Source organism: Cebus imitator, unplaced genomic scaffold, assembly GCF_001604975.1.
Source record: "Cebus imitator isolate Cc_AM_T3 unplaced genomic scaffold, Cebus_imitator-1.0 Scaffold293, whole genome shotgun sequence".
NCBI lineage: Eukaryota > Metazoa > Chordata > Mammalia > Primates > Cebidae > Cebus > Cebus imitator.
In genome coordinates this window covers 2,135,270-2,149,695 of record NW_016107608.1, presented here as the reverse complement: position 1 = coordinate 2,149,695, position 14,426 = coordinate 2,135,270, and the positions used below count along the sequence as shown (strand labels likewise).

Here is a 14,426-nt window from a genome sequence, read left to right as displayed (position 1 = left end):
GGATTTAGTTTTTAAACTGTTTTTGTGAAGGTGCCTAGGGCATGACTATTAAAGCAGCGATTTTTTCTTAAATTTTATTTATTTATTTATTTATTTATTGTTATTTTTTTTAGAAAAGAGACAGGCTTTCACCATGTTGGCCAGGCTGGTCTTGAACTTCTGACCTCGTGATCCACTGGCCTCAGCCTCCCAAAATGTTGGGATTACAGGTGTGCACCACCGCACCCGGCTAAAGCAGCTATTTTATGATTAAAATCTTATCATCTATTGAGTCCAGCCTCAAAACCACCTGTCTTATGTTGTTCTTTGGTACCACCCAAGTCCATAAGGACGGCTCTTGCCTCTAAACTCCTGTAACCTGTTACTTTCCATGCTCCCGCCTTCTCACTGATATGTGGACAGGCATGAGTTTTAATATTGCTAGTTAAAATTTTATAGGTCGATTTCTCATCTCTCTAATTGGATTGGATCTCTTTGAAGAAGGGCAAAGCCTTGCAGAGTGCTTCAGTAAATATCTGATAATTGAGAAATAAATATCAAGTGGTTAGGCTACTGTAAACAGGTATTATCATACTGCCTCCTCCATAATAGATTCTCACGGGTTCTTCCAAGACAAGAGACCTGAACTTTAACTTTGCTTTTTAAAGCAAAGTTAAAAAGCTGATCTGATAGAGCCAACAGAGCTATTGCTCTGTTTTACGCTGTTCTCATACATATATCCACAAAGGCAAAGGAAATCTTGATGATGAACATTTATGAATAAAGAAAGAATGTAATAATTTTATGCATCTGTACTCAGGTGTTACTAAATAAATAAATATTTTGTAATAGGTGGGCAAAATATGCAAGTTACTGACTGAATGTTGCTTTTCATCTGAGCACTTTGATGATGGGTAGATATTGAATTAATAGGACAAGCCTACTTGATCTGTGATGATCAGCTTTGAAAAACTATTAAATTTGTGTTTTGAGGAAATTAATATTGTCTGTATTCCCAGAAACTGTTTATTTAATAAAGCTTTCAAAGTATTGGTGCTGTTTTACATAAATGCATTTATATTATTGCATCAGATTAAGACAATCTTAGTTTGGTGAACTAGCTCTCTCCATCTTTTTCTGTACAGAGACAAATACAGGGAATAAGTGAGGGTGAAGTTTGCAAGCCTAATGTTAAGTATTTAGTGACTTGTTTGTCATAATGAAATGCAAGTACTACTATAATTTATTATTTTGTTATTGAGCTTTGCCAAGAAATTTAAGTAAAGATTAATAGTAAATTTAATAATTTTATATTAAATCAATTTTAGAAATGAGTTCTGAAAAATAACACTATAAACTTTATTTCATATTCTAATATTTTAAATATTTGTCTGTGCCTGTATTTTAGTGTAACTCCTTTCTTAGTGTTTTATGATTTATTTTCCTCCGGAAGGCCAAGTTTCCAGATTATGGATCTTCTTATATGTATTTAAAAAATTAACATAGCTCGCCGGGCGCGGTGGCTCACGCCTGTAATCCCAGCACTTTGGGAGGCTGAGGCGGGTGGATCACGAGGTCAAGAGATCGAGACCATCCTGGTCAACATGGTGAAACCCCGTCTCTACTAAAACCACAAAAAATTAGCTGGGCATGGTGGCGCGTGCCTGTAATCCCAGCTACTCAGGAGGCTGAGGCAGGAGAATTGCCTGAACCCAGGAGGTGGAGGTTGCGGTGAGCCGAGATTGCGCCATTGAACTCCAGCCTGGGTAACAAGAGCGAAACTCCGTCTCAAAAAAAAAAAAAAAAAAAAAAAAAAAAAAAAAAAAAAAAAAAAAAAAAAAAAAAAAAAAAAAAATTAACATAGCTCATTCTACTCTCAATTTGCTGAGACTTCCTGACCTGTATGGAATTATCAAGATAGACACCTCACTTACAATCTGTTGCTACTGAGAATATAATTTTCTTCTGTACTGTGTACCTAAAATAAGCCTTTCCTTTGTGTTTGCCTGAGAATATAATTAGAATTTTTTTTCAAATAATTTTCATTATGTAGAATGCCCAACCTCCCTGAATTACTAAAACGCAGAACCATCTGCAGGCATCATATGAAAATCCTGATCAAATCGATATATATCTCCAGTGGGACAAAATTTTATGTGTTCTGCATTTTCCTTGGAAGGAAAAATGTTATCCTATAAAAATCAATATTGAAATCTGTGGCCTCTAAACTCCTATAGTGTTTTACTGACTGCACATATACATTTTAATATTTGGCCTTCATGAGATTTTTTTTGAGTTAATATTTCATCTTAATTTTTTAAATATATTTTGTTTTATAATCACAACAACAACTTAAAATTAGCCGATTATTCTCTGAGTAATTTTACTTTTTATTCTAAGATTTTGGCCTGTACTAAATGCTCAACAAATATTACTAACATTTAATTCCCAGAATTAAATCAGGCATATTAGAGGCTACTTTAATAGTATGATTGAGACTAATTCTATCTTATCACATCCAATTCCAATAAAAGTTTTTGAATAACATGGAGCTTCTGAGAATTCTTAGTGAAAAAAATTCTTAGCAATAGAAAAAAATTATAATACATCAACAATATTTGTACTGCTTCTTCATATGAACTGTTGTAGAATGTATTAATTTTTTTCACAAATCAACTAAGGAAAATCTTTGGGTCAATATGAGTGTCTCAGAGTGGTAGTTTGTTATAAGGCAAAGGGCACTGGGATTCAGAAGATGCAAGGTCTGATCCGCGTTCCGCCACTGAGGAGCTACCTGGCTGTTAATTTCTCTGGATTTTACTTCCCTTATCTGTAAAACAAGAATGCTGGATAAGAGATTTCTTAGGTTTCTCTCAGCTGACATGTTCCATCACTCCAGTGGTTTTTCTCATGGCCTGGCAGCATCATATTAAAGTTCATGGAAGGATGATGCCTGTTGATATGAGGCATATGCCCTTTGGAGATTCTAGTGGATTAAGAATTCTTTGTGTGATGAGAAAATTATCCCTACATACCTTGACTATGGACTTTTTGACTGTTAGTGAAACCCAAACTGAATTGAGAAATTATTATAAGGGTGAGGGGAAGGATCACTACATGCTTATAAATGACAAATCATTGAAGAATAGCTTTTTATGGAAATCACTTCTTCTTAAGGATGCTGGTTCCATACCTTTGGGAAAATTGACAGAATTTGTCTTGAGGATATCTCAGATCAAGGCTCCAAAGACTATGTCTACATATTTAGTATGGAGACCAAAATCATTTATTCCATAACTGCCTCCTTTAAAAATAAAACAACTGAAATGTCTTTCAGTTGCTATTATTAGTCTGAATTTTCAGATTGTATCTGTGGGAAAGCCTAGAAAATAATCTATTTAGGGTAAATTTATTTAAGATATGGTGCTGTCAGTAAAGCTCAGTCTGGATTAGAAGCCCAGTTCTACCACTTGGACAAGTTCCTTAACTTCATTGTGCCTAGCTTTTCTCATCTGCAAAACAGAATAATGACACTATCTGTTACTTGCTGTTGTCAAGACAGAAGGAGTTAATATTTGCTTGGCATCATAGTGGGCATTCAATAAATGTTAGTTCATTCTATTTGTGGTTGCTATTGTGAATACAAATCAGATTACTGTACTATAAACAATTGTTACTGACTAGGAGTAGGAAAAATAATGTCTTCCCCTATTTTTTTCAATGTTAATTGTGCTTAAAGCAAGTTATTCTGATAAGTTGAAAGGATCCCTTAAGATACAGCTTACTTTAGAGAATAATCCAATTATAGGGCCATTATCAAATACTATTATTCAGAAAGCAATACAAATTATTTTGTAACACTGTGTAAAAATATTTGATTTTTAACCTTTAAAAATAAGAAAATGGTAATTTCTACATTTCTTTTGGTTTAGAAGTACGTCAGCTTAGAATATGAATGAAATAGGTAGTTTCTCCAATTTTTTTTAAGAACTTACCCCCAAAACTGTTACATGACAATTTAGTTGTGGCACTTGAAATCGATTTTTATGAATGAGAAAAATTGAGATTTTGGTTATAAAAATGGGACTCTGGAAGGAAATATTTTCCTCTTCTGCACCCAAGGAAAGCTCTCTGCATTGTAAGTTGAAGAAAACTGTGATAGAATTGCTAAACCTGACTGTCTAGGGCTGATGTAACACTGAGTCAAGCTACAAAGCAAGTTTGAAGCAGAAAACTAAAGACAGTTTATTGACATCAAGAAAGTTTTAGGGGTAGAGTTGCTTTAGAATGTTAAGTTGTCTTCTATCACACATGGCATTTACGGAGCAGCTTTCAAGTCACTTTGTGGATGGCCTTTAAGGACATTGTAAAATGTAACTTTCCGATTAAAGAGAAAGTTTTCTGATTTTTTTCTAGTATTTTCTACCACTTAATAGCTCGTATTTTTAGTTTAATTTATATAAATGAGGTGAATTCTAATGTCATGGTAGAATGAAAAAAGTCCTAGTTTGGAAATTGGACATTGAGCTGGAATTCTGGCTAGGTCATTATTCAGATTCTTTAGGCAATTCATTTAAGACTTGGTTGCTGGTCTGAAAATGATGAAGTGGATGAGTTGCTTTTTTATTAAGTTTTCTAACAATACTAATGCTTACATGATTTTTTATTCTAAAATATGGCAACCTGTTAGAAACAGGGTACCACCATGATATGGTATGCCACTGCTGAGAGGATGTAAGTGAACCTTCCTTTAACATTCTCCTTCCCTGGCATATGAAGAAAACATCTGGTGGAGATAAAATTACAAGGTCCCTTTGGGTTTATATAGTCACTGCTGCCATTCTTCAGGAAATCTGGAAAGCTGCATTTTTTTTTTTTTTACTTAAAAAATTTTTTAGGCACACACCACATTTGGGATGGAAATAACATTATTGATCCCTAGAAAGAAATCCACAGGAAACTCTAAAGTTCTACAGGAGAAATCCCTACAGCCTTGGAGGTAATGTTAACATCCTCACAGCAACTCCCTGCTCTCAGAAATACAGCATCATTAGACCATGGGGAAAACAGAGGTTAGTGTGATAGTAGCAGAGTTCTCCTTGAGATAGCATACAGAATTTTATTTTGTTATAAGCAGCTACCTTGATGAAGAAAAATTTTTGGTTTACTGGTACAGAGTATGTATAATCATGCTTCCACAATTTGCTTAGCTAATTTCATGAACTGTTTCATGTTCTATAAAATATCTGACATCTATACATTTTCCCTGTTCCTTAATATAATAAGAAAGTTTGGTGGTGGAAGAATAGCATATTTTGAAAGGGGCAGGTCACAGTTCTCCATCCCTGTACTCAGACACCATGCTTGTAAGTTTTCCAGCTGACAACACAATAAGGAATTCCAAAATGAGCTCTGATTTTTCTCCAGGACTCTACAGTTCCCTGCATAGAAAGGGCTCAATTAGGGACCAACAGGTCTTCTAAGGCACAGTGTAATGGATTGGAAAAAGTCTAGGGTAGGAGTCAATAAATCTAGAATTTTTCTTTTATAATCTCTTCCACTTGGTATAATGCTAAGAGTGTGGCCTTTGCAGTCAGATAGGCATTCCTGGCTGTACCGCAGTGGGCAAGTTATGTGGCCACTCTAAATCTCAGAGGCACCATTTGTAAAATAGAATTCTGCAGACATGTGGTAACATCTCCCTACAATCACTTTTACCAGGCAGTGGAGTGGCTAGTTGGACAGCTCTCCATTGATAGTCCAAGAAGACTTCAATTGATACATCCCTGAAGTAACTGGCACAGTGTAGGAATTCACAGTTAAAATATTTAAAGTTTCATCATTCAGCCTTCTGGAGATTTTGGCAAGTTTTTAAGCTAGGAATTTCCTGACCCCCCAGAGATAACCAGCAAAAGCAGAGATATCAGCTCACACTTAAAAAAAAAAAGTTGCTTGACATTATAGAGGCACCTGGGAAAATGCTAACACATGATAAAGTTAATTTGCTCAAGGTGGGTAACTGTTGTCAATAAAGATTGGTAAACTTAGTGGATTTTTAAAAAATTTTAAGTAGGAGATTATTTCACCTCCTCCATTGGAATATTTGATTTGTTCTTCAGGATTAAAGAGGCAGCTATGTCCTAATGTTCATTCAATTTTAGGATAACGACAAGGTTTCATGAATGCGAAATGCTAGTTACACAAATATGAAATGGTTCTGTGATGAGGATACTGGGCACATGATAGTCCCATAGGCATTTCACCTGGGACCTTAGCTTTCCTTCTAGAACATCAGCAAACAGTTCAAAATTAATGTAGCACACCATGCAATTTGCCATATTGCTACACTGGCCTGATAATTACATAAAACCTAATTAGTTAAAGGGCAATTCAAATGAAACTCTTATTTGGGGGATTTAGAAGTATTAAAGCAAAGTAAAAAAAAAAAACAAACAAACACTGCAGTTCTCTGTATAGCATGACCGCAATTATTAATAACCCTTGGGTGGGAAAATGATTAAGCTTGTTATTTTCTTCACGATCCAGGTTCCTACAGTAAATCAGTACTGCACAAAAATATTTGGATGCCATGTGGAAAACAACTTTTACAAGGTCTCCAACTGGCATAAAATGTTTTCAAGTATGAAAACATCTCTGGGCCTCCTCAACAGGCTGATAGATCCCTGCAGGTAGCACTTCCCTTGTTTAATGATTTTGCCAATTAAATCAAATTAGAGATGATTTTTTAACTCTGTGATGAAGGCACTGCTTATTATAAGATAAAACAGGAAAATTAGCTATTTCCCTTAAGTGAACTGTTGTTTTAAATTTAATAAGTTGGGGGTGGGGGACAGGCAAGGAATAGCCAAACACCTTCATCAATATTATACGCTTTATATAACATCACGCCAGTCAGTTGAAAGTAATTTAAGGAAATCATCTAGAGTCAGGTTCACAAAATGTTCACATCTCTTTTCTTTTGTTTGTATTCTATTTATTTCTAAACTCCAAGAGTTTTGAAATGGTCTTCCTTGATGTGATCTTCGTTTTGTGGATGGTTTACCTTTAACCTCTGACTCATCTGTTATTCGCTTTTGTAAGAAGTGATAGTCACCCACACAATGTATTTGCACATTAAGCCAATTCTTGCTGGTCTAATTATGCTTTTTATAATATACTGTTTAACATAATTTCTGTAGTCATTTGCTTTTCAGGACCAAAGATCAGATGACATATACTAGAAGGTAAGGATCAGTTTATCACTTGAACAAAAACACCCACAGCAAGCCAATATTACTTTGGGTTATCAGCAGCAAAAAAGGTTCACTTGGATAAAATTATGAATGTTTACTTATAAGCGCATAATACATTTTATTAAAAAATGCAATCGGAAGGAATTCCTGCCATATCAGGTAAAGTGAAAACATAGATCATAAGGCTCAAAGGCTATCAGATTTATTTTGGGATTCATTAATTGTTGACAAGATCACCAGTATTTTTTCAGCCATGGCCAAAGCACGTGAGAATGACTGAGTTCTAAGTCAAGTGCCCTTAGGATGATTGGGAAACCTGTTCGTTAATAGATAGACAACAGCAGGTACGAATGACCTTAATGGGAAATTTCTTTCAAAAACATTTTTAGCAGATGATCGGAAAGGATGACCACTCTGTCCATGCATTTGAACCTTAATGCAGGCGTTGGCATTTTAAGATCTATACTGAAATTTATTAGGGCTCCAAAACCTATAATCACGGTGTATACAGTGTATGTATGGAAACTGACGGTTATGTACATCAATAATCTACAATCGATAATATACCTCATTTGTTTTCCTTGAGATATATTGTGATAATCAGGGTCTCATGGGTGTTACATCTGTTATAATGGTATCTTTCTATATAGTTAGTGAAATTATATTCATTTATTCCTTCTTTGGGGTAATGAAAAAAGCCCTGGCAAACTCCCATAACTTAGCTAAATATCTGAACAGCTTCCTCTACTCTGGCTTGCACCTTGAGAACCCCATTCCTGTGCCCTCTGAAACAGGCGGCAGTGTCATCTACGTGTGAATTCTTGCCCTTTGCAGAGGAAAGGAATCCACGAGTGCACACAACAAGCACCTTATAAGCCCACAAAGAAGGAACTTTCGAATGCCATTAAAGCAGCTAGAAGATACAATCACGTTTGATGGTATTACTGTAAATCTCTTTACCTTGAAAGCCAGGCAACAGGCAAGCTAGTCATGTGTGATGTTGGGTGACCTCTGGAAGCTCTTACATCCTGCTTGCTGGAAATCTGAGAAAATACTCATTGCATTCTAAGCAGAACAGCCAGAGGCATATCAAAGGCAGGGTCTGAAATATCACTTTTAGTCAGAGGGTTTTTATTAGGAGTAAATTTTCCTAGGTTCTTGGTAATAAAGGTTAATATGTTTTTTCAAAGGCACAATGAAGCATCCTTTCAGGTCACCACTGATTTCAAAACAAAACAAAACAGAAATGTCCGGATTTGGTGTGTAAAAGGTCAACATCTGCTGATGCTCAGAGATGGGGGATGTGGTGGAGGTGGCCGAATGGGATGTCGAGTGAGCAGGACAGTTAGAGGGGCCATGCAACATACAACTGACACTCCAAACAGAAAGACACCCCAACGCCAAAGAACTACTTTTCCATCCATCCATTTCTGAAACTTCTGACAGGCCAGATCACGAGAGAAGCCTCAATAATCTGTGTCAGCTTGCTTCTACTTGCTTCCCTGTGGCACTAAAATGCACGTGCAAATGCAATTGTCAAGGCCTGAAAGGAGCACATTGTGGGGTACATATACAGTTAGGCAAATGCCAAGGGGCATACTGAAGCAGAAAAATTAGACTGTTAGAGCCAAAGGTTTTCATTTGCAAGTTTCTAACACTGATGCTGTTTCAACCAGATCACAAAGAGGATGCTGTAGCATCAGGCTGGTATCTCTAAATGGAAGTGAACACTACTTCTATTTACAAAGTGGCCAATTTTCATGGCATTTACCACATCTAGCGCTTAAGAAATCAGTGTCCAGGCCTATTCACAAGCCCAAGTAAACTGGGTTGATTTATAAATTGGGAGACCTGACTGTGCATTTATAAGAAGCAGGAAGTTGCTTTATCCAGATTATCAGGGCATTGCTTTTTAGATGGACGCTGGGAATTGCAATTATTCAATGGCTGTTTACACTGTGATCACCGTGCCTGGCACAGCACCTACACCTATGAGGGGTGACACTACAGTGAAAATTCTCTCTGCTTACCAGGCATAATCTTGCTAATAAATCAGTAATTTATTTCCAATCAGTTACTTAGCAGTTGTTGAAAGATTTTAGCCAGTAGAGACAAAGGGTGCAATATATAAAAATATGTAAAATTTTGCTGTGTAAAGTTATTGGGCACTTTCTTAATGGAAATTTCAGGCTTGGTATGAGGGCACCATTATTTTCCACATGAAGAAGGAGCTACACCTGGTTCTCCCGTGATAGCAGGGAGAAAGTTCTTTGTAGTGATACTGGAGAAGTGTTCTACAGATGATTGAAGAGGGGTTTCTCTTCAATTGCTTAGATTCATACCAACAAATTTATTGCAGGAATTTCTAGTACTCTTACTCCAAAATTCTGCACATATTTTTTAATGCTCTTTCTCTATCAAACTCAAAGCTAAGCAGTCAAGAAGACATAGATCATTGTATTTGAGAAGGGAGAAATGAATGCACAGATTCTCTTTTTCCTTTATCTCTCCAGAAAGACTAGTGATCACAAACTTGCCTCTTTCAGGCCTTCACAAAACTTAGAGTTTAATGCGTTAACCAAATTCCCTCCCCTTGGTTTCATGGACTTTTTCTTGGGTTCTGATGAATCCACCCAAGGCATGCATTGGCTTTCATTTTCTGCTTTTTAAAATTATGTTAGAAATCCAAATCCAGTCTAAGAGAGAGAGAGTTCAATTTGTTTGCTGGTTAGTAAGTATGGATAAATAGGACTACTTATATTTTTGCTAAATGATGATGATTATCTAAGTAATTGCACCTCAGTCTAGGTAGCCCTCATTGGTTAAGAGTATTTCAGGAAAGCCGTAGCACTGCCATGTTCATGGAGTTATGCACAAATAATAATTTTGACTGTGTTCTCACCAGATCTGTGCAGAAAATCAACACAAAAATGCAATTCATAAAATACCCTATCACATCAGAAATGGACACTGGGAAAATAGATCTGAGGAGCTGAACGACAAAGCAAAGCTAGCCTAGACTTGGTTTGGTGTTTTGTTGTTGTTGTTGTTGTTGTTGTTGTTTTACTTACTACCAATACTGGAAATACTGGGGATACCTGGAGAGAAAGAAAACAACAAAGAAAAGCTGTTAGCTAGTTATTACCATATAACATCTTCAACTTAATATAAAAATCTCAGAAACTTGACACGATAACATTCAGACTATTAGGAAATTAGCACACACAAAATCTGTGTGTATATATGTATGCATATACACATCACACACACACACACACACACACACACACACACACACACACACATCACACAAATTTCCAGTAAGTGCAACCATTCTCTTTTCATTCTAGAACTCCTGGGCTCATCAGAGTTGTGAAGTTAATACTCATTTCAGCATCTGGTTCAAGTAAGCCTCATGACATCCAACATTTTGTGTTTCTCTTAAGATTAATGAACATTCGTATGTTGTTCAAAATAAGACAGTAAACCAGGCTTACATAATGGGCACAGAGTACCAAATATACACTGTGTGGACCTTTGCAAATATATTCACATATACAATAGACCTTTAAAAACGTGTTATGAGACGCATGTGTTAGCTGTTGAAAATCACCTGGCATTTTATTTGATTAATTTCATATAACCATCATTTTTATTCCTCTTTTACTTGTCAGATATGTGGATTAAACTCTGTAATAGAAACTTAATTGAGCAGAATAATTCAAGAATACATTAGGTTGTTCATATTGATCATGGACTTCATCGATTTTTCAGCTTTCACTTTAATTCACAAGTTGTGCCAAGGTAGCGGAGCCATTTCAGAATATGGCTGGACTTGGTATAAATGTGGACATGAATTTAGTCTGTATCCAGATTCAAATTCCTAATTAAACAATATAGTTCTGTGGCCAAGAGTCTGGGCTCAGAAGTCAGGCTGTCTGAATCTGCTGTTTGACTCCAACTCCTAAATTTGACCTTGTGGCAAGTTGCTGATCCTCAGTAGGTCAGTTTTTTTTTTTTTTTTTTTTTTTTTTTTTTTTTTCAGTTTTTTTTTTTTTTTTTTTTTAATCTCTTAGGGTTGTTTGCAAGAGTTATATAAACTGATAAATGTAAAGCACTCAGAGTATTGCTTGACAGGTAGTATGTACTGGATCTGTCTTTGCTATGATTACTATTATTGTTATAGCTCATTCACCAAGCAACATTATGATAGATGCTGTGAATTAAAAGCCAGAGTACATCTGCACCACTAATTTGGGTAGCTGTTTGGGTGAAAACATGTGATGGGAATCACACAGCACTCAGTGAGAATTCTGCTTTACTATTGCTCAGCTGGGTGATATTAGACAAGTCTGCTAGCTTATCTGCACTGTTTCCTCATCTGAAAAAGGGCTAGTAAGATCTGCATAGGGATGTCATGAGGGTTGAATGAGATAATCCATAAAAATGTCTGACACATGGTATGCAGTCAATAAACAATAGCTGTTAAAGAGTTGTTCAGACTTGTTCTTTACATTACTGAAGTATAGTAACAGGTGGTAACTGTAAAAATCATTAAGCTTCTATTTAGTATTTATCTTTGAACAACAGCTCTTGATTTATTTTAACTAATCATGGTAGCTTGCTCTGAGATTTCTAGTTTTGTATTCTTTAAAGCCAAGAACTACTTTCCTATTTTGTATTGGGTAGGAGAGAATAAGAAATTAAGGGTTACTATGATGTTTTTAAAACCCTGGAAATAATGAAGTCTGAATTTTAGTTATTAGAATCATAAAAACATATTGATTTTAAATGCTCAGAGTTTGTATGCTTCACCTTAATTACTGATCAACCAAAATTGGAAATCCAAATTTCCATTTCCATGTTTTAACTCTATCCTACGAATTTCAAGCTGAATATGATTTCTGCAAAGGACTGCTGAATTCCTGACCTGACACTTCAATCCACTACATTTGCTGCAGTGTGACAGTGACTTGGTACTGAATCTTTATTTTTTTTTCTTTTGCAAATCCCCTGTTGAGTGAGATATGATAGCAGCATCCTAATTTTAGTATCAATTGCAGAAGTTCCAAATTTCCCCGTAATTGAAAATCCTGCTCCATTGCAAGGCACTGCTTGCCTCTTGTAATCCATCAAAAAAAATGGAAGTTGGAATGCCAGGAAGAGACTTCTCAAGTGTTTACAAACTTAAATGGCCCTAGAAGGCCAGGCATTATGCAAGGCAGAGATCTCAGGGTGTTTGGCATGATACAATGAAGAATAAACTCGCAAGACTGTTTGATGCAGGACTTGCTGCAGCTGAGTACTTTAGAAAGATGCATAAATTTTTTCATTCCTTTGGAGATACCAGTGCAGGAAAGCAATGTTCATTCTAAGTATAAAAACCTCACCAAGTGAGGATATTAGGAGATTCTGTTTTTCTCATGAAGATGTTTTCTATTACCTAACGTTGGATTCTTAAAATTCAGGCTCTTCCTCATTTTGTGGCTTACAATTTTTTGTGGTGCTGCCAGATGAGTCATTTTTTTTTTTATTCCTCTGCTGTAAAATGGGAATTGATTAGAAAAGGTTTTTAAACTGCTCATTTGAATGAAGACCTTTGAAGCTGAAAATATCTGAACACCAAGGGATGCCCACTAGTATATTTTTAAATATCATTATTTTTTCTAATGCTTCTTATTTTAATGCCCAAATACCTTGTTTTTTGTTCTCTGCAGATAACTAAAGAATTGAATAAACCCATAAATCCATTAAAAAGGCTACAGGTAAGCCAGGAGAAATTCCTCAAACACTCAAGGGAATAAGACAGAGAGGCCTAGAAATGAACTGCAACAATTTATTTCATTAAAGGTAGGGTGTCTTTGGGGTTTGTGAGGAATGAATCAATGAATACAATTCCATCTTATAGCAAACAGTGACTGTACCTAAAAGTCACAGGAATGTGAGTCAGATTGTGCCCAGGAAAACTGTCTAGCCACATGTTGGCAGTTTTGTAACATTCTCTATGAAGTGACAATTACCATGTAAAGAATATTATTACATTTGAAACTGAGCTCTGCAGTCATTTATTTCCTTCCTCCTCCATATCCCTGATGTAAGTTAGCTACTCTCTCCTTTTGATGCCACAGCATTTTGTACAGGCCTCCATGATCAATTTATCCACTTGTTTTTGCCTGTCTTCATGTGCTTGCTTGCCAGAGCTGAGGGCACAAGTTCCATGTCTTGTTCCTTTCTGTACCTGTTGTATCTGCCTGGGAAAGCGTCTGATGACATAAGAGTTGCTCAATGTATACTGGATAAAAAATTTATTACTTATTTCCATGAAAATTTCTATCATTGTGAAAACATCACTTTTGGTCAAAGTATGATTTTATCCCCTATAAAATGCTCCACTGAGACATTTTTCAGAGTTCAGGATTAATGGAAATTAATTATTAATATTAATAATAAATATTATCTTTGAACACATCCTCCATTCTTATAACAAGAGTTATGCAGTGGACAAATTCCTTTTACCATTGTGCCTTCTATGAAACTCAGAGCTCAGTTTGATGCTCAACTGGGGAAACTGTTTAGCATTTAATGTCTGGCCTACTTCCTGTCTATTCCTTTTCTCGGATCTTCTGCTGAAATTTCATTTTTTGATACTCTTATTTGTATTTGTCTTTTTTCTTAACATACCCAGAGACGAGTGCAGACTTTGTGGGGCATAAAATGTGTACAATTCTGTGTCCTCTCTTTAAGAAATGGAACATAACATTAAACTATACAATTAGATATATATATATATATATATATATATATATATATATATTTAATTTAGAAGGAGTCCAGTGAGGGATCCTGAAGTTTAAGCTCCATGAGCTCAAATTCAACTCCAGAACAACCTCAAAAATACTTGGGAAAGATAAAGAGATGATAGGTAAATTAAAAAGAAGGAAGGAAGATACTAGATTAGTTAGTTCAGAAAGTGTGTTAAAAAAAAAAAGAAAGCTGAAAGGGATTTAAGACATCTTCTCATTTAGCCCTATCATTTTATAGAAGTGGCATAAAGAGATTCCAGGGCCTTTTCCAAGTGCACCCTTTTAGAGTCAACATCGGAGCATTAATTTCTAGTCCCTGTGTGAGACATTGCTGAGCTTGTGCTGAGGAAATGAAGCACAGGTGTGCATGAGGCTTTTTTTTTTTTTTTTT

The 14,426-nt window shown here is 35.8% G+C and overlaps 1 protein-coding gene across 9 annotated transcripts in view; it reads right to left on the bottom strand.

The window, feature by feature from the left end:
* Positions 1 to 14,426, bottom strand: part of NTNG1 (netrin G1) — a 356,160-nt gene that overhangs the window by 62,896 nt on the left and 278,838 nt on the right. For all 9 annotated transcript variants that reach the window (XM_017502187.2, XM_037729105.1, XM_017502184.2 and 6 more), the window contains exon 5: positions 10,304 to 10,330. In XM_017502187.2, coding sequence (XP_017357676.1) covers positions 10,304 to 10,330 — 27 coding nt within the window. The remainder of the gene's footprint in view (positions 1 to 10,303; positions 10,331 to 14,426) is intronic.